The sequence below is a fragment of the Diutina rugosa genome (assembly GCF_008704595.1).
Source record: "Diutina rugosa strain CBS 613 chromosome Unknown scaffold3_size541584, whole genome shotgun sequence".
In the NCBI taxonomy this organism is placed as follows: domain Eukaryota; kingdom Fungi; phylum Ascomycota; class Pichiomycetes; order Serinales; family Debaryomycetaceae; genus Diutina; species Diutina rugosa.
In genome coordinates this window covers 155671-174079 of record NW_022995077.1, presented here as the reverse complement: position 1 = coordinate 174079, position 18409 = coordinate 155671, and the positions used below count along the sequence as shown (strand labels likewise).

Here is an 18409-nt window from a genome sequence, read left to right as displayed (position 1 = left end):
TTATTTATAAAGTGTCTACAAGTTCTTGTAACGCCTTGCCGTCGACCATGTCCCGGGTCAACTCACGAAGGCGAGCGACAGCAGCGTCAGCATCGGTAACTTTGCCGCCCATTTCAGTACGCCATTTCTGCAACACCTCCTTCACCTCATCGGTGGCCTTCAACCGCTTACACACCAGCTCACCCCCTTCAACAAGCTCCAGAGCTTTGCGCTTGGCCATGTTGACAATTTTGGCGGGGAACTTCACCACTTCAGCCACATGAATACCAAACAGCTGATCACTGATACCCGGCTCAACCTTATACATCAATGTGATGTCATCGCTGCTACTGCCAACCTCGGCGACAACGTGAAGATTGCTCACTTGGTCAGGGTATTTGTCGGCGAGTTCAGTCACTTCGTGGAAATGAGTGGCGAAAAGAGTGGAGCATTTGGTGGTGGCAATGAGGTGTTCAGAGATGGCCCAAGCTAAACCGAAACCGTCGTAGGTCAGCGTACCCCGTCCAAGCTCGTCAATGATGATCAAAGAGTCCAGAGTCGCCAGCGCGAGGATCAGCGACGTTTCCAACATCTCCACCATAAATGTAGATAACCCCTTCAATTGAGAGTCACCAGCACCAATACGCAGAAGAATAGCGTCAAATACTGGGAGTGTAGCTCCCGCTGCCGCTGGGATAAACAGACCAATTTGAGCCATCAATGCAATCACCCCCACTTGACGAATATACGTCAGCTTACCACCCATATTAGGACCAGTGATAATCAGGAAACCATGAGGTTGCATGTCAACATCGTTAGCTACGATGACGAGATCAGGCTGTTCCTCCAATACTGGGTGTCGCAGATCCTTCAAATCCACCCTACGCCCTTCTTGACCGATCTCAATTAACTGAGGACGAACGTACTCAATCTTGGCAGTGATAGCAGCAATGGCGAAAGCGACAATCACGTCAATTGTTCCTAACAACAATGAAAGCTGAGTGAACTTAGGCAGATACGTGGCGGCAATGTCTAGAATATTGCGGATGAGCTCAGCTTGCTTCGAGTTATATTGTGAGTGGGTGTCGTCGTATTCCTTGGCGAGCTCTTGAAGGCGAGGGGTAGTGAAAAACACCCCGGCCTTCACCGTTTGGAGTTGAGGGTACTTTTTACCAGTGTTGCGCAACACCAGCGAGTCATTACGGGTAACTCTCAAAGCCCAACCATGAACTTGGTGCTTTTCCAACTTGAGCTTCTTGTTAAGTTCCATGCCCAAGTCGTCAGCCACTTCCTCATGGATTCTTTGGATGTCTCGCTCGACTCGAGCAAGAGTGTTGGCGATTTCCACAAGCCCTTCGTCAAATTCAGGCTTGACGTTGAATTCGGCACCGACCAACAGCGCCAGGTTAAGCGCCAGCAAATCAACTGTGTACTCAACGAGCTCAGCAAATTTAGTCAAGTGAGTGGAGATTTCATTAAGCGTGTCGCCAAATTCAGACTTAATCAATGGTTCATCAAAATCTTCTAAGGCTTCAGTGAGAGCCGGTAAAGATTGCACTAATTGGTAAAGACGGACAATGTCGTCCAACCGCTTATTCAGGTAATCTTGCAGCTTCAGTGACACTTTGGCCATGAGCCGTCTGATATCAGGAACCTTTTGGAGCCATTCATGCACCGAGAGCCGAGCTACCAGTTCATCAACCATCGCTTGTACCAATTGTTGACGACGAGAAATGTGTTCGTAATTGGTAAGAGGCTGTTTGAGCCATTGACTGAGAAGCCGCTGACCGGCAGTGGATTTGCAGTATCGACTATAAAGCTCAAACACCAGGGTCACCTGGGTACCCGGCTTAAGACTAGATTGCCGTTGGCCCAGCCCCGCCGGGAACAAGTTCAACGCTTTAATCGTCAGCAGATCCATGCGCATGTAATCAGCCAAGTTGAAGAGATTAAAGTCAAATGGAGTTTCCAGCTCTAACAAGTGAAGGTGGTCAATCACTGCTGCAGTGCACTCCATCGCCAACGGGAGCTTAGTTTCGTCAATACCTCTCGACTTCAAGTAGATGGTGGGAGTGACATTTTCGTCGTCGGTGTCAATTATCTTTGCCAAGTCATCATTGATGTTGTTAGCGTTGAAGTTACGGTGCTCATCGACGAGAATACCGTCGATCTTGGCCAACATTTGGAGCAATTTGAGCTGGTCAGGCACCTTAGTGTTACGCAGATAAGGCACAATGACTTCTTTGACCCCAATTTGTAAGAGTGCCAGCTCAAGATTAGAGTACAATTCATTGTCATCAAACTGAGACACCCACACCAAGTGGTTGGTGCTGTCGCAACACGCTAACCCCACTTGTCCCTGAGATACCTTAATGGCACCAGTCACCGGAGTCAGACCATCAGCAAACTCAAAGTTAAAGCCATATTGACTCAGCACTGCGTCTAAGTTCCCGGGAGATCCCACACAGATCTGAGTGATGTTAGGCAGCGAGTAGAACTCAACCTTCATCCCCTTGTCTAACAACACATATTTCAACAACGAGAACAACACTTGAGGCAGAATAGTCACATAGGGAGTGTCCTGGTGGTGTTTGATCACCAGCGGCGTGTGGTAGATATCATTTGCAACCAATTCGGCATCGGCTCCAACACACGAAAAGTAGTCCTTATGGTCCACGATTCGGAGCACCACCAGATCGTCTTTTTCCGGAAGCTGGGCGAGTTTCCGGAAGTACAGACGTTCGTGGGTGGTGTCAGCAAACTTGAGTTCGGGACGGGTCAGTGACATACGCGTCTAGTTAATTACGCGTGTGGTGAGAAATAGTCGCACCCAGCTGCGAAGAGCTGGATCTGCCAAAATCGACAAATATGCTCTGAAGAGGGTTAAAAATAGTTTGACGCGACACCTGTGTAAGTTTGGACTACAAAAATACAGTTTTTGAGGACAAGTTCTAGGCGATTCATAAACTGTTTCAACCAACAGTTTACCATAAAGCCAACTTGTTAAAACGCTCGAACAGGTTCCGTAGTCTAGTTGGTTATGGCGCATCCTTAACACGGATGAGGTCCCCGGATCGAGCCCGGGCGGAATCACTTCTTTTTGCCTATTCCCAGCCCACCACAAGCTGTATTCTTTTTGCTTTCTGTGTCTTACGTTTAATCTCATCATTAGTGTGTATTGCATAACTCGTAATTTACATGTTGAGTCCCTTACCCTCAATAGACGGTCCAGCCTTCTTAGTGGCCTTACGACGCCCCATGTTAGTCATCTTCAGCTGGATGCTCTTGAAACGCTCATCGGATTGGTTACGGTTCGTACGCAACAGGTCACGGTCAACTTGAGGAGCAATCTTGTAGGCAGTCGTCCGCGCCAGGGGAATGGCTGCCCGATTTCTTCTTTCGGCGTTCACTTCGTAAAGGGTCTTGGCTTCCTTAGACTTGACCCGTTGCGACAGCAATTGGTTGGCGTAGCGCTTCTTGTCGTACGCCGAGAACGCGATGGTCCGGTCCTTATAAGAGTCAGACTTGTTCAAAATAGGTCTCGTCCAGTCACTGATCAAACGGTCAACAATCCGTTTAAGCGACGCCTCGGTACGCTTCAGACGTTGGTAAAACACCAATACCTTACCGATACCCAGAGCGACAAGGTGGTCGGTCTTGATCGGCATCAGTTCCAACGCCGTGATCAATTCCTTTTGGATCTGATAGGCGGGCATCAGCGCATCAGGCAACGGCTCTAACCATTGTCTCACCGCATCCAACAAGTTGTTGTCGAGTACAGAAATCGCCAAGTCGGCTCTCAGCAAGATGTCGATCACCTCGGGCAAAAGCTTAAGCTTCTCCGTGGCAATCTCACCTCTGCCATTCTTTTCCACGTCCACAGTGGCAGCATACACCATTTGTTGCTTGAGCAAATCAATCTTATCATCTTGCATCCTTTCGATGTCATCATAGTCGACTTTTCTCCGCTTGGTGGCCTTGGCCTTGACCGCAGCGTCCATTTTCGCTTCAAGCTCACGGCGCTTGCGGGTTTCTGGGTCCTCATTGCTGTATTCTTCGTAAGCAGGGGTTTGCTCGTAAGAAGGAGGCGCTGCTTCCATCGGTACTGGCGAGTGGGAGTTAGAATCAGGTCTCGCTCGGCGAACGTTCCGTTTGATGGTTTTCTGTTGCAGATCCTTGTTTTTGAACGAAGGGAGCGAGTAGACATCATCTTCAACGGCCACATCCTCGTTGAGGAGCGCCTCTTCGTCTTCAGCCCCTTCAGTGCCTTCAGTGCCTTCAGTGCCTTCAGTGCCTTCAGTGCCTTCAGCGCCTTCAGCACCTTCAGCGCCTTCGGCGTTGTCATTGGCGTCAAGCTCATCGGCTTCCCTGCGGGCGTCTTCGATCAAGTCTTCCTCGGCCTCATCCACTTGCGGCGGGTCAACGGAAGCCTCTTCTTCTTCCTTGAGCACCGTCTCTTCCACCGGGCGAGTGTGTTCTTCGTCGTCCATGGTCACCGTCGAGAAGAGATTTTGTCTCCAGCGCGACCCTGTTATGGGAAGAGTCAAGGGAAAAGTAGTGAAGAAGTGGGAGAGTGTACGATATGATGACAAATATTGATGATAATATAACCTATCATCATATTTACTATATTGAAATTTTTTTGTTTTCACTTTTCACTTATATTCGTATTGCCAGGGCCAATTCATCATAGAAATGATCAGTATGACAATTGTCGAATTCCACCCTGCCACCGATATCTTTACCAAGGAATTTAGCTAACCATACTCTTCAAAGTCACAAGATTTTGAACTTAAACTATTTAGATTGTGTTCCTCAAATTGTTGTCTCAACTGTGAGCCAGCGACTGACGGGGTGCGGCTTCATTTCGTCGCGCTAGCAGCCACCCTTGCCAACCACCGACTCGCCCTTAATGTCCCAGTACATCGGCAAGACGATCCTGTTGATCCTGAACAAGGGATTGCGCTATGTTGGTTTGCTCGACAACATCAACGCCGACGACGCCACCGTGGCGTTGAAGCAGGTGCGCTTGTTTGGGCTGGAAGGGCGTTTCGCCGCCGAGGGCAAGCCCCAGTTCGAAGTGCCCCCAGGGCTGGAGGTCTACGATTACGTCGTGTTTAGAGGGTCCGATGTCAAGGATCTCTCGGTGTTGGATATCCCCATTGACCAGGTGAAGCCCGAACCATACGTGCCTCCTCCTCAACCAGGTATGTACCACCAGCAACAGCCTGTGGCCACTTCTATGGGCCAGCAGGGGCCTCTGTACCCTCAAGCGGTTCCCACGGGAGTTACGTCGGGTGGTGAAACTCAGCAATCGCCGCAGACTGCCCCTCAATACGCTGGTTCTCGCCCTGAGCCTACGAAGACGACGGCGTCTCCTGCTGCGGCGCCGTCTACGACCACTGCTACTGCGAATACGTCTCACCCGCCTGCTCCTCAACCAGGTGCTAGACCTCTGCCGCCTACCACCACGGCCACGGCGACGGCAACGACTACTGCTGCTCCTGCTGCTCCCGCCGCCACTGCCACTGCTATCCCTTCGGAGGAGTTTGACTTCGAACAAGCCAATGCCAAGTTCTCTCGTGATCGGGAACAAGAGCGGGCTGAACAAGAAGCCGGTGCCTACGACAAGAAGCTGTCGTTCTTTGACACTATTTCGCTGTCTACTGAACAACACCAAGCGATGCGGTGGAGCGAAGAAAAGACGTTGAACATGGACACCTTCGGTGAGTCTCTGGTGTCTGGTTCTCGTGGTCGCGGTCGCGGTCGGGGCCGGGGCCGTGGTCGTGGCGGTCGTGGTGGCCGCGGTGGCAACCGAAGAAGAAACGACGACTACAACACTAAGCCCGAATGGGCCTAACAGCTTATACACCAATAAATTATTTTAAGGGAATGCATTGTATAGAAGTCGCGCCTTAGCTTATACAGGCAACTGAAGTAAATGGTCAGATTATTAGGTTTAGGGGTTTTAGGAAAGTCGTACATTGGCATATGTATGGGAGGCAGTGAGCGATTTCCACAGGAGCCATACCTTTGCCCATGGATCCACGATTCCAAAAGTGTATTAAGGAAGCGCTTGAGTTACGGGACCAAACTCGAGAAGAAATCCAGGCATTACACCTGAACATCGATTACGTTATCGAACGAGTTATACTGGAGACCCCAGGATTAAATCCATACCAAAGAGGTAATGTCTTGTGGTTACTTGTGAAGTGTCGCCACGCTTACACGAAAGAATGTCGGGACATCCATGATGAGTTAGACGTCAATGAAGCTATGGACCCTTCTTCATATTCTGAAGGACAAAGAGAAGCCGAGGCTCATGGCAAGCAGAAAGCCGCCATGGGGAAACTCATCCAAAGATACAAGAAAGTGCTCACTGTTCACGCTAACCTCAGTGAAGGAGACCAAGCATTTATTCATGGACGGTTTATAAATTATCGTCGCAACTTAAATGCAATTCCTGGTGGCTATAAGACAGGATTGAAGAATGTCGTCTATAATACATTTTCTCGAGAAGATGCCGACAAATTCATCCACGTTTATGATTATGGGCTTGATATTACTTATGGAGATGATACCCATCAGTTCCATCAGTTCTACATGAGTGACCTCTGGTAGGTAAAAATAGTTGTTAACGAGCCTGGTGGATACAACACCATTGTTAAAATTATCATTTGATAAATTGCTAAACGTTTTCACCACGTGATGACATATGGTTTCACTCTAATTTTCTCATCGATGTTGTCTCTGGTGGCGGGCTGGTGGGGTGACGCGTTTAATTGTAGCGCGATTACGCGTAACCCTCATCATCAACCTTCCACCCACAAGCCAAACCATAATGGACGTGATCACGGCGTTTCCGGAAGGAAACTCGTTGGTACGATACAATACCAAGCACCAGCGGTTGCTTGTGGCCAACAGTGCCGGTATCCTCAAAGTGTTTGACGTGCTGGACCCTGAGCTCGAACCAGTGCTGGTGGACATTATCGCCAACTTGTGCTCAGTGGACACTCATGGCGACAAGGCAGTGGTGACAAACACTGCTGGGAACGTCGAGGTGGTTGATTTGAAGGAAAACCAGAGTACTGGCGTCATCTACCGCCTGGAATTGCCCCTACGCGATGCCGTGATCATGAGTGGCGACCGTATTGCTTGTGGCGGTGGTGATGCTAAGCTTGTGGTGTGTTCTGGCTCTGGTACCCCGTTAGAGATTAGCCAGGCGGATATGGTGGTCAATTTGGCCTATAATGACCGCAGCGAGCTTTTGGCGGTGGCGTTGGCCAATGGTTCAGTGGCGATCTACTCCACGGTAAATGAAACCCCTGACTTAATCCACACCCTTACCGATGTCATCAGTGAAAAGATGCACCTCAGTTTGGATGCCATTGACTACGAAGATGAGCACAAGGACGAATTGGCCAGTACTCGCCCTCAGTGGAGTCCCCAGGGAGACATCCTTGCCGTGCCTACCGCCACTAACCAATTGGCATTCTACAGCCGCGACAAAAAGTGGCAGCAGTCTCATTTCTTTGACTGTGGCAAGTGCCATGACCTTCACTACATCCGCGACCACGTTGTCACTGTTGGCCCTCAAGGGGTCACTTTATACGATGCTCAAACGGGTAACCAAAAGTTTCAAGTGCCCTCTAATGCCGAGGGAGTGCTTCTTAACTTGTTCGCTCAAGATCGCGATGTGTTTGTCGGGTCGCTGAAGGGTAGCATCTATGTGGTCAGAGACAAACTTAAACTCCCCGAACCCGCTGCAAGCTTATTCGTTGACAATGAAGCTGATGACGATGGCGACAGCGACGAAGAGCTTTTGGCTGGGATTGATGATAACGGCCACTACCCTGATGACGATGATGACGGGCTTTTCGGGGAAACCCAGCCTCCAGCCAAACGCTTCAAATCTCTGGCTTCAACCGCGGGCGCCTTCGTTCCCGAAATTACTCCTTATTCTCCTGGTCTGACGCCCTGGAATCTTCAGGGTCTGACTAACGATCGTCGTTACATGGCGATGAACTCCACCGGGTACGCCTGGTGTAGTCGTTCTGGTGCTGAACGCCAACTGATCACAGTGCTGTTCTTCGACCATAATGTCCACCACGACTACCACTTTGTCGACAACTATGGCTACGATCTCTGTTCGCTTAACCGTCATGGGATTGTTCTCGCTAAACTGGGTTACGACTCGGCAAAAGAGGTAGACAATGGTATCATTTATTACCGCCAGCATGACGTCGAACTGGATGCCTGGGAGCGCCAGGTGCCGTTGCTTGAAGGAGAATACATCACCTGTGTGGCCCTCAGTGCCGCGTCCCGTCGCCGGACCGACGAAGACCTAGTGGTGGTGGGCACTCTGCTTGGCTACGTCAGAGTGTATAACGTCGACGGGGTGTGTCTTTCCGTGCTCAAGATGGCCCCAGTGGTGTCTCTCATGCTGCTGGCAGTGGGGATGATGTTTTCGGTGCACCAGGTGGGCTCGAGCTACTTCTACAACATTGTCGACACTCTGGACGACTACCGGTTTGTCCAGCAGGATCGGGTGTTGCCGATGAGCGTGCCGCTGCTGAGCGAGGTGCCGTTGATCAAGGGGATGTTTTACAACGAAATGAACGACCCCTGCATCGTATGCGGTGCCGATGACGCGTTGTTGACCCTTCACTCGTGGCGCGAAAGCGGCAACGCTCGGTGGGTGCCTCTCCTCAACTGTCACCATGCAGTGACGAAATCGTCGGAGGACGAAGGCGATAACTTCCGGAAGAACTGGAAGTGCTGGCCCTTGGGGTTGTGGGAGGATAAATTGAACTGCATTGTCCTCAAACAGGCATCACGATACCCCGGGTTCCCGTTGCCATTGCCAATTGAGTTGGATATCCAACTACCTGTCGGTACATACACGACCAAGGACACCGACCAGGCGATGATTGAACCGGAAGAGCAGTTCATCCGGGCCTACACTATGGGTAAAATGCTTAGTGACTTTGCTGGTGGTGAAGATAAGCCTGATGAAGAGATTATGGAGCGGTTGGAGCAATATTCGGAAATGTTCGATCGCTCGCTTTTAATTATGTTCGGTGAACTGTGCAAGAGCACCCGGTTGGCAAGAGCATTATCGGTTGCCAAGATGATGAAAACCGACCGGGCGCTTGTCGCCGCCACCAAGATCGCCGAGCGGATGGAGTTCCACAAGCTTGCATCGAAAATCTCCGATATTCGTATGGCCCTTGATGAATAGACTAATACATGATTATGGGCACTCAGTAATTGGTGGGGTACAGTGGGGTTTGGTGGACTCGCCTAAAATTATTTTTTTATCTTTTCATACTGCGAGATCCACCGGACGCGTTTCAAAACGCGAGTTGGCAACCAACGGTTTCAGAACATGTACCGGATCAACTCCACTTCACGAGTGGTCTATATGAACCCCGATATCAGCGCATGAATTCTGTAGTTCACAGAAAATGTCTCCACCGAGAGTGAGGAAAAGACGCTTGAGCCTGAAGGTTACAACGCCAGCGAGATCATCACTCCAAACACCTCCCAGTGATCGGGTTGCGGTGATCTATGCTTCAGAGATCAACAGTCGCAAAACTTCAATTCCGGGACCGGATAAACAGGAACCACCTTCGCCCAGTCCTGCACTTCCTTCACGACTTCAAAGAAAGAAACCTAAGATTACTCTCAATGTTGGAGCCACTACCGTGAAGCCTCGATCGCCACCAGGCAGGCGTAAGTCAATTGATGGGAGAGCACACCTCTATGAGGTGGTTGCCGCTGACTTGTACCGTCGGGAAAGAAAGTTACGCGAACAAGAAATCATAGTCAAAGAACGTGAAGCCATCGCTTTACAACGGGAAAATGAAGTACACTTTCGTGAAATACAAGCGCTCAATAGTTGGCATTGTGGAATTGAATTAGCGCCTACGTCGAGGTATGAGTATGATGTGAACTCAAGATCAATTGTACTCCACCCAGCGAAGCCTGGTCGCCATTACGAACGGTGGTGGGGACAGAGACCCAAAACAATGGACTATGAATGTTTGGGTGGGACAGGGAAGCAGTACAAAGAGTATGACCGAGCGCTCTTTGAGCGGGAACTGGTGGTCCATCATTGCGAACTCAATGTCGTGAGACGCGAGTGGGAACTTGTAAGACGAGAAGCTGCTTGTTCAACACACGAGTTGAAGGTTCTCCAAGGACTCAATGCTTCCTTGAAATCTCACCCTCCATCACCTAATAACTTATTTCCTGACCACACTCGTGTGTTCCCGTTAATATACCCTCAACCATGTCACCCAGAGTTCACTACGAAGTCTCCCGACGTGCAATTCAATGAGAAACATCGAAAATTTACTCAATCAGGATTCCCTTTAATATTTTCTCGTGATAATACTACGAGTGGATACGTTTTCCTTGATTGGCAGAGACTTTCACATCAAGTACTGTCGCTTCCTCACGAGTTTCCCCACCCCACTTACTCTGGATACCCCATTCCTCATCAGATTATTGGGTACGTGAAGATGGTATTGACTCTTGCAGGTATTCCTTACAGCAACATTGCCAACGATGCCAACAACAATGTTGTGGGATTTGCGTGCAATGGAGGAACCAAGAAGGAGAGCAGTTGCGAATTTGGATGTGAGATCGAATTCGATTGGGGTACCTGGGACTACCGAGTCAAGCGGTATAATTTCGACCACCTGAAGGGCTGTCTCCTTGTGCCTCAAATGGAGGGCATTCCCGATATCTCACAATGCCATCCTAATGCTAAAGACATCCCACCGGACAGTTTCACCGACGAACTCGTTGACATTAGTGGAGACTACCTCACCTACATGTCGTGTCTCCCTCCGATGACGGGCGAAGACTTTCAAGCTCACCTTAAAACGTACTTTGCCGAAGTAAAATACCCTCAAGCGGCACGGTGCCTTGTGCTGCGCAAATGGCTGAAATAAATAAGTCATGTATGCTTTAATCTATGTAATAAAATGCTAAAAGTCACCGGGAGGAGGTCGCCTCCGTGGCGGGTTTGTTGATTGCTGAGAAATACCCAACCCCGTGATCTCAACGTTATCCAACAGCTCCGTATCTGCTACTTCTCGGACAAAGCCGAAGGGAGGGTACGGCATCAGCGGTGCTCTCACTCTAATCTCCTCTTCTTGGTAGACAAACGAGCTGTCGTCTTCATCTTTTGTATCGTCATGATGGAAAGTATCCAACGGTTCCGCCGGCTCGTAGGATCCGTGGAAGGGACTGCTTAATCCCAGTGTATCAAATACTGGTTGAGCAATCATGTCATCAATATCCTTGAACGGATTGTTAAACTTAGGACTGGTTTGCGGTGACTGTTGGTGGCTATTGCGGTCCATTTTCTTCAACTTAGCCGCTTCATCAACAGCCTCAGGCTTATCTCCTTTAGCCATATCCTTCTTCATCACCCAACGTAAGGCGAAAGCTGATACCAATTCGTATACTCGCTTCACCTTGAGTGACTTCTCCACCTTTTGGAGCAAAAGACGCCGCTCGAGGAAATCGGTCAAATCAAGACATCTGCCGGCTTCAAACGCGGTGTAAAGCGGCACTTGGAGTAAGAACCCAGTGAAACTGATCCCTTCTTCGTTATTCAACTTCATCCGCATCAATGCCTCTTCGATGAAAAGCTCCATTTGGTGGCGGCGGTCTTTCACTTTGTCCCAATCGATCTTGGCAAACACGTCGTCCAAACGCTGACGGTCAATCAGAATATCGTAAGGATCAATCGGATTGTTGCGTCGAATCCAGCGATTGGTGAGTCGCCGCAAGTTCAAGTCGCCTCGGTAGAAGAAACTGTCGAAACTGAGAGATGATCCCAGCGCATTAAGTTCATGAATGAAAGGAACCAAATCATGGGGCAGAATGTAGCCCGTACCCTCAGGATCAAACTGTTGCCATGCACGCTTAAACTTACGGATCTCTTGTCTCTCAATCAAGTGACTGTAGCCCAGTTTGCGACTGACATATGAGAACGAGTCTAAGATAAGCGACACGAACATATTGAGGAAAATATACATCAGAAGCAAGTTCCACGCGATGAACAAGATGTAGGCGTACGGTTTGTTGCCGCAGTCCAGGTCATCCATGTCGTGACCCCGGGTACAGAACGGTTCTTCGAGCATGTAGTCGTTCATGATATAGTTCCACCCTTCACCAAACGACATCCGGAACAAGAGGATAAGCGCTTTCGGTACCAGCCGCAAGTTACGGTAATCATTACCGTTGGGTCCAATCTTGGTGAGGCCAAAGATCTGACACATGGCAATGGCAAACACGAGGAACAACACCCCCCAAGTGAACGCCAACGAAAGAATGGCGGGAAGCGAAGCCGAGGCGAATCGAAGCAACTGCGACAACCGGTTCAGCTTGGGGATGATGTACAAGAGCATCGCTACCAAGAACAACTCGTTGATGTTGTAGAAAACGGTAGAGTGAGCTCTGTTGTAGATAAGACCCACTAACGTAGTGACGAACGCCCCCAACGATATGAAATGGAAGAACGGGTTCCACTTGTTTTGGAAGAAGTTCTTGAACCCTTTGGCAATCAACGACATGTATGAGTTGACCAAGAAGCACGACAGCGAGATCATAAACATCGCCAGCCTGAAGTCATTTATCGCTGAAAAAGTATCGGAGGGGAAGTGTTCGAGGAGAAGGCAGAGGACATGCAAAAACAAAATGAGATTCAAAAAGTGAGTCCAGTATACCAGTTCCTTTTCCACTGTGAGTCGGTAACAAAAGCGACGGATGGGACCCAACTTCTCAGGGTTTCTTTGCCGCTTCAGCGGTCTCACTTGTTTCAAAATCTTCACCACTTGGTACCACGAGATCTGGTCGACCGTCATGTAGGCTCTCCCCGTCACTTTAGAGTAGTTCAGAATAATAACCGAGATAAACAACGTGAGAATAAATACCGTCAGGATGAAGTTGAACGACATGACGAAGATCCCGTTCCACGGCAGCGCGAACGGCTGTGGCGGGGTACCTCTACCTGTCAGCGACATCACGTTGGTAAGCAAGTCTGTCCACCCTTCCAACGAGATAATCTCGAAAAGAGACACCAACGAGTCACTGAATCGATTAAACTTAAGCTCGGGATTGACGTATGCGTTCGGCAGTTGGATATCCCAGTTGAACACCAGGTTGGAGTACTCGTTCATACACTCGTCGCGGGTCAGTTGCCCATCGAGACAGTATCCCAAACGGTCATTAAAGATATTGAGCCCCCAGATCGAGTACGGGTACAACAAACAAAACGAAATGAACATGGCTTCGATGATCTTGGTGAAACCCGTCAACAACGTGTTGTGGAAGATGTGGGTGGCCGTCTCCAGTACGGTTAACAATCTGAACGTTCGCAAAGCCTTAAGACCACGTACCACTCGGACAACGTTTCCTGCCGATTTCAACAGAGCAATAAGTTCAATCCAAATCGAGATGAGCACGATAAGATCAATGATATTCCACGGCAGCCGGCAATAGGCGTTAGGAGTGAAGAAGAACCCATCAGCAATCACTTTTATCAAAAACTCTAACGAGAAACACACCACAAACGCCACTTCAATCCAGAACGTCCAGTTGTATTGGGTGCCGGTCTTCTCAAACTCCTGCTTACGGTACAAGGGAGTCATGTACAGCGTCGTCACCACTAAGGCGATGGTAGCGAGAAAGGCGAAAACCGTCAACGCTTCCGATACGTACTTATAGGGTTCGACCCCGTTGACACGGGTCCCATAACTGGGCTTCACTAACCGCTGACAGAATCGACGCAACGGGTGACGCGGCGCAATCACGTAGAACACGTTATTGAACCGCGGGTTTTCCATCAAAAACTTATTCTGTTTCAGCACCAACGCGTTCCGTTCCTGTAAGATTTTATGAGCGAATTGCAGCGGGTTGAACTCTTCCACCAAGGCGTTATGTTTCGACTTTAAATGGGCCAGTTCGAAAAATGGGTTATCCACTTTCCGCTTGGCCCACCCGTAGCGGCGGCGCCACCACTTCAGGAACCTCAGTCTCCAGTTGCGACTACCTTCGCGGATCTCTTGTTCTTCGGAGTCCACCTCAGTTTCATCGATGAAATCATTAATGGCCAGCCCCAGCAACAATAAGTTGATCACTGCCTGTTCCGTCAGTTTATTTTGAGGGCGGAACTTGCCGTCAAACACTCTCAGCTTCCACTGTTGCAATTTGGACGTCAGCACGATGTTCATCGTCAGCAACTTGTGGGTGATGTTGTCAATAAACTGCAATAATTGGTTGCGACGTTTCCCCTCCTCAGACACTTCCAACGTCTTGGAAATGACAGCAATGAAAATGTTGAGAACAATGAAGTTGGAGAAAATAAACCAGAACACCAAGAGCATCAGCCCGAATACCCGTTGCAGGGTAGTGACGGCGGCTGCCTGGAGTTCGTACATGATTTTCGTCCAGTTTTCCGTCAGGGTGATGATGTACAACGCCACAAACGCATTGGGGAGCGTGTGCATGGGGAAGGCATTTTCCGTTAAGTCCATGTCGTCGGGGCCAATCTGGCCTTCAAAGTAGCGGGCGCAGATGATGGCGACGAGGTAAGTGATAATGAAGAAGAACAACGCCAAGTCGAACAATTGCTTGATGTTACTGAAGAGCCGGAGCCAGAGCGACCGGGTAACTTTCGTCAGCAACACCACCCGGTAGATTCTCAAAATCTGGAACACTGTAAGCCAAAAGTATACCTGGCCAAGCCCTTTACGGACGGGGGGGATCGCGATGACCATCGTCACAATGGCAAGTGCCAAGTCCGTCATATTGCGTCGCAGAGACACGAACCCGCGCCAGTCGGGTAAATACAACACCAAGCGGAGTATAATCTCGAAAAAGAGAATCAGCGTCACCACAAGCTCAAAGTTATTGATCAAGTTCAACGTCGTTTCACTGGAGTAGGCAGTTCTAAGACACTGGACGATTAAGTCGACAAAGATGAGTATGATAAACAAGAATTCCATGTTGTAGTAGAGTCTAAGTCGCCAGTTACGTTTTTTCAACTTCCCCACTTTCATCGAGTGCTCGGCGGCCAGCATCCATTGTCTCCACACCAGTTTCTCCTCCTCCTGACGACGTTTGCTTTCCTCGGTCCGCGTTATGTTGAAACTGGCAACAATCACGGCAATGAACACGTTAATCAACCACACGGTACAGATGAAAATACACAGGATGTAGAACAAGCTGGCGACCATCGAGTCCAGGTCCATGGTGTCGTACATGATATCCGTAAACGTATTAGCCGACACCACCACAAACACAATCTCCGCCAGCTGAAGAACATTGTCGAAGTTGAGCGTACCGTTGAATGGATTATCTCCCGAGATGCACTGAGAGTTTATCGGACACTTGAACCCCTTACGCTGTTCACTCATCAGACCGTCACGCTGGATATAGGGCATCAGCGTACCATTGGGAGCAAGCCACGAGCCGCAGCACTGATCACTGTTAACCCAAGTGTCACTGGGGTCGTCGGGGTTGGTCCACACGCAATGGCGGGTGAGACTCAGCTTGAAACTGGAGACCCCGACAATGGAGAAAAACAACCAGAAAAACGAGATAAACACCCCAACATCAATCAACTGTGGCATCGCAAGCTTAATCAGCGTAAGCACCGTCAGCGTACCGGTGGTCAAGTTACAGAAGCGGAGGATCCGCAAACACAGAAGGGCCCGGAAGAGAAAGATATGGTGGTTGGCGTCATAATGGTTAATCAGCAAAAGCAACAGGATCCAGAACGTCACCATCAGCACAAAATCGATCCGGTGCCACGAACCACGCAAAAACGCCCGCTTCAAGTTGAGTTTATGGAAGTGTTGTCTTTGCACGAAGAACGTGTTTGTGTGGTCCAATGGCGGTGGCGGCGCAAGGTGGCCCAGAGTACCGACAAGCAGCAGCTGCAGAGTTGGTGATTCGAAGGGGGTTAACCCGAAATTGGACTCGACACTATCAGAGTCAGAATAATCGTTTTCATCAGTAGGATCGATGTGAGCCGGTTCCTTCCACACCAGGCGCCAGCCACGATTATTTGAAGACAGCACTTTCAATTTGGGAGCCTTTTGAAGGGTGGGATGGCCGTGAACCGTATGAGTTTCGTGGTGGTTGTGGTGGGGCTTTTTGAGGCGTGACTGGTCACGGTTCCACAACAAATCGACCAATTTCGAGAGGCCAAATGCGTCCAAGATGTTGATGACGTATTTCCTCTGGAAGAACATCAGTTTGACGACATTCTGAGGGTAGGGGAGACCTAATTCGCGGTACATACACCGGTCATTATAGAGACCATAGGCGACAATTTTAAGGGCAATCTCCACCGTATAGGCGATGTTAATCACAATCAACACGTAGTCGGCCCAATTATAACCGGCATAGTAGTACCCGTGGAGCGCAATCGGGTTCCACTGGCGGTAACTGAGGAGCCCCACTTGAAGCAATAATAACACAAACATCACGTTATTAAAGTAGGAGATCAGCACCACGTTATGGCAAAACTGTCTAAACTTCAGTGACGGCGGGAAAATCCCTAACGACTTACCAAAGAGCAAAAGCTGGCCGTCGCTGGTGAACTGTTTGGCAGGCTTCTTTGGCAGCGACGTCGCCAGCAGCCGAGGAAGCAACTGCGCCTCTTCCTGGTCGCGGCTGGTGGCGAATCTGACCCCAGAGAAGTAGTCTGACGGCAGCTGAGGCTGGTCGACTTGTGGAGTCTTGGCTGGGTCTATCAGGACGTTGTGGAACTTCAATGACAGCGGCGTCGCCGGGCGCAGCGGCAGCGCCACGCTGGCGTTACTATGAGATGAGGCGCCACTGTCGTCGTCTTCGGCATCGGCTTCACCAGCAATACGATCGGATATACGGGAGAAGAACTCCAGGAACTTGGCAGGCGCCGCCAGAGGCAGCAGCGGCGGGTGCTCTTTGCTTGGGGAGTGGGGACTCAGCCGCCCAGGGTCCAACACCAGCGCCAGCGCTGGGGGGTTGTGCGACAGCGGCACTGCTAAGAACAGGGAGTCGTCGATGTGGATCCGGGGTAATGCCGCTTCGAAATCAGTATTGATGGTCAAGGTAGGGCGCTGGGGCCGCTTAGGGTCGAGTGACGCTAGCGGGATGGAATCAGTATAGTCGCCACCGTCGTCGCTGCCCAAAGTTTCGGCGCCCGCCAGCGGCGCATCCAGGGGGCGGCGCTCATCTGGCTCACGGCTGGGGAACCAGTTGCCGTCCTCGAGGGCAAAATTGAGCCCCTCGCGGAGGGCATCGAGATCGGTGTCGTCGATATCCAGGGCAAACAGGGTTTCGATGAGTGGTGGTGGGGGGACCCGCTCGGGGGTGGTGCCGCCGTGGCGCCGGCGCGTCGTCGCCGCCAGCTCGGCGAGCTCCACCCGGCGGATGCGGAGCATTTCCAGGCGGTCGCCGGTGGCGTCGTAGCGGCGGTCAGGGTCATATTCCTCCATCGTCGCCGATATTGGGGGGGCGAGCTTAGCGGCGTCACTGGCAGTAAGTGATAGGCGATAGCGTGGCGGGGCGCCGGCAGCAGAAAAGGTGCGCCTAGCGGCGGCGGGGCACCATCGCGATGGCGACACCCGATCGCGAGCCACGGGGGCTGTGTCGAGCCAGCAACAGTGACCACAGGGAAGAATAACGGAGGTGTTTGAAGCTAAGATGTTTTAACTAAAGATTTACCCTCATCTATAGTCTAATAAGTGTTTTATTTAGTGCAAATTCGGTAGCAGCGTAGTGCTAGTCGGGAGCCCATATCACTGTGATCCGCCTACTCACCACGCGACAACCACCGTGGTAAATCTCTGGCTCGCCAGGCGCTCGCATTACAGGTGCCGACACTACCGGAGTGGAACAAATAGAAAAGCAGTGTTAGTATGGTTTTCGGATAAATTAGTGAAGGAAAGAGGAAATACTCGTGTGTGTGGTTCGCTTCGTATTATTAGGAACATGGCTTGAGCTCTGTCCCCGTTTAGACCCCTTGAGATCACGATTAAGTAAGCAAGACCCTCGAGGAAATTATGGAAATCTAGCCACAGATCTTGGCGCGCACCCATATAGCAAGTAGGAGACTCAGCCATAAAACATAACTGAAATAACTAAAAATAGAATACAGCCCTCTATTTGTATTACCATTATTATTACTCAAGGAAAACCAGCTCGATTGACTGGTAGTATCGCACTTGAATTTATGAGTATACCTCGCAACTGCCTGTCCTCTCAGATTTTTTGGAAAATACTGTAGAGAAATTATCGAATTGACTAAGTACCACTTCTTCTATCAAATCATATCATTTCAAGAAATCATCCTTCTAAATTGGAGTGATTTCGACTCCTTGGAGTGTATCATCCTCATGGTGTGGGACGACCACGACGG

General features: G+C 50.0%; 7 protein-coding genes across 7 annotated transcripts; 4 read left to right on the top strand and 3 right to left on the bottom strand. All coding sequences in view use genetic code 12, as the record gives it.

The window, feature by feature from the left end:
- Positions 1-4: 4 nt before the first annotated feature.
- MSH2 (mismatch repair ATPase) lies at positions 5-2767 on the bottom strand (the record flags this gene model as incomplete). Its single annotated transcript, XM_034159004.1, has 1 exon — positions 5-2767. The coding sequence occupies one exon, from the start codon at positions 2765-2767 to the stop codon at positions 5-7; it is 2763 nt and encodes a 920-aa protein (XP_034014391.1).
- A 406-nt stretch (positions 2768-3173) lies between these two features.
- Positions 3174-4469, bottom strand: DIURU_000723 (uncharacterized protein; the record flags this gene model as incomplete). The annotated part of the gene is made up of 1 exon (XM_034159003.1): positions 3174-4469. The coding sequence occupies one exon, from the start codon at positions 4467-4469 to the stop codon at positions 3174-3176; it is 1296 nt and encodes a 431-aa protein (XP_034014390.1).
- Positions 4470-4891: 422 nt separating this feature from the next.
- On the top strand, positions 4892-5839 carry DIURU_000722 (uncharacterized protein; the record flags this gene model as incomplete). The annotated part of the gene is made up of 1 exon (XM_034159002.1): positions 4892-5839. One exon carries the CDS (start codon positions 4892-4894, stop codon positions 5837-5839), a length of 948 nt encoding a protein of 315 aa, XP_034014389.1.
- A 179-nt stretch (positions 5840-6018) lies between these two features.
- Positions 6019-6600, top strand: DIURU_000721 (uncharacterized protein; the record flags this gene model as incomplete). Its single annotated transcript, XM_034159001.1, has 1 exon — positions 6019-6600. The coding sequence occupies one exon, from the start codon at positions 6019-6021 to the stop codon at positions 6598-6600; it is 582 nt and encodes a 193-aa protein (XP_034014388.1).
- Positions 6601-6820: 220 nt separating this feature from the next.
- On the top strand, positions 6821-9220 carry DIURU_000720 (chromatin-binding protein; the record flags this gene model as incomplete). The annotated part of the gene is made up of 1 exon (XM_034159000.1): positions 6821-9220. The coding sequence occupies one exon, from the start codon at positions 6821-6823 to the stop codon at positions 9218-9220; it is 2400 nt and encodes a 799-aa protein (XP_034014387.1).
- Positions 9221-9446: 226 nt separating this feature from the next.
- Positions 9447-10940, top strand: DIURU_000719 (uncharacterized protein; the record flags this gene model as incomplete). Its single annotated transcript, XM_034158998.1, has 1 exon — positions 9447-10940. The coding sequence occupies one exon, from the start codon at positions 9447-9449 to the stop codon at positions 10938-10940; it is 1494 nt and encodes a 497-aa protein (XP_034014386.1).
- Positions 10941-10976: 36 nt separating this feature from the next.
- Positions 10977-17486, bottom strand: CCH1 (Cch1p; the record flags this gene model as incomplete). The annotated part of the gene is made up of 1 exon (XM_034158997.1): positions 10977-17486. One exon carries the CDS (start codon positions 17484-17486, stop codon positions 10977-10979), a length of 6510 nt encoding a protein of 2169 aa, XP_034014385.1.
- Between the last annotated feature and the right edge of the window lie 923 nt (positions 17487-18409).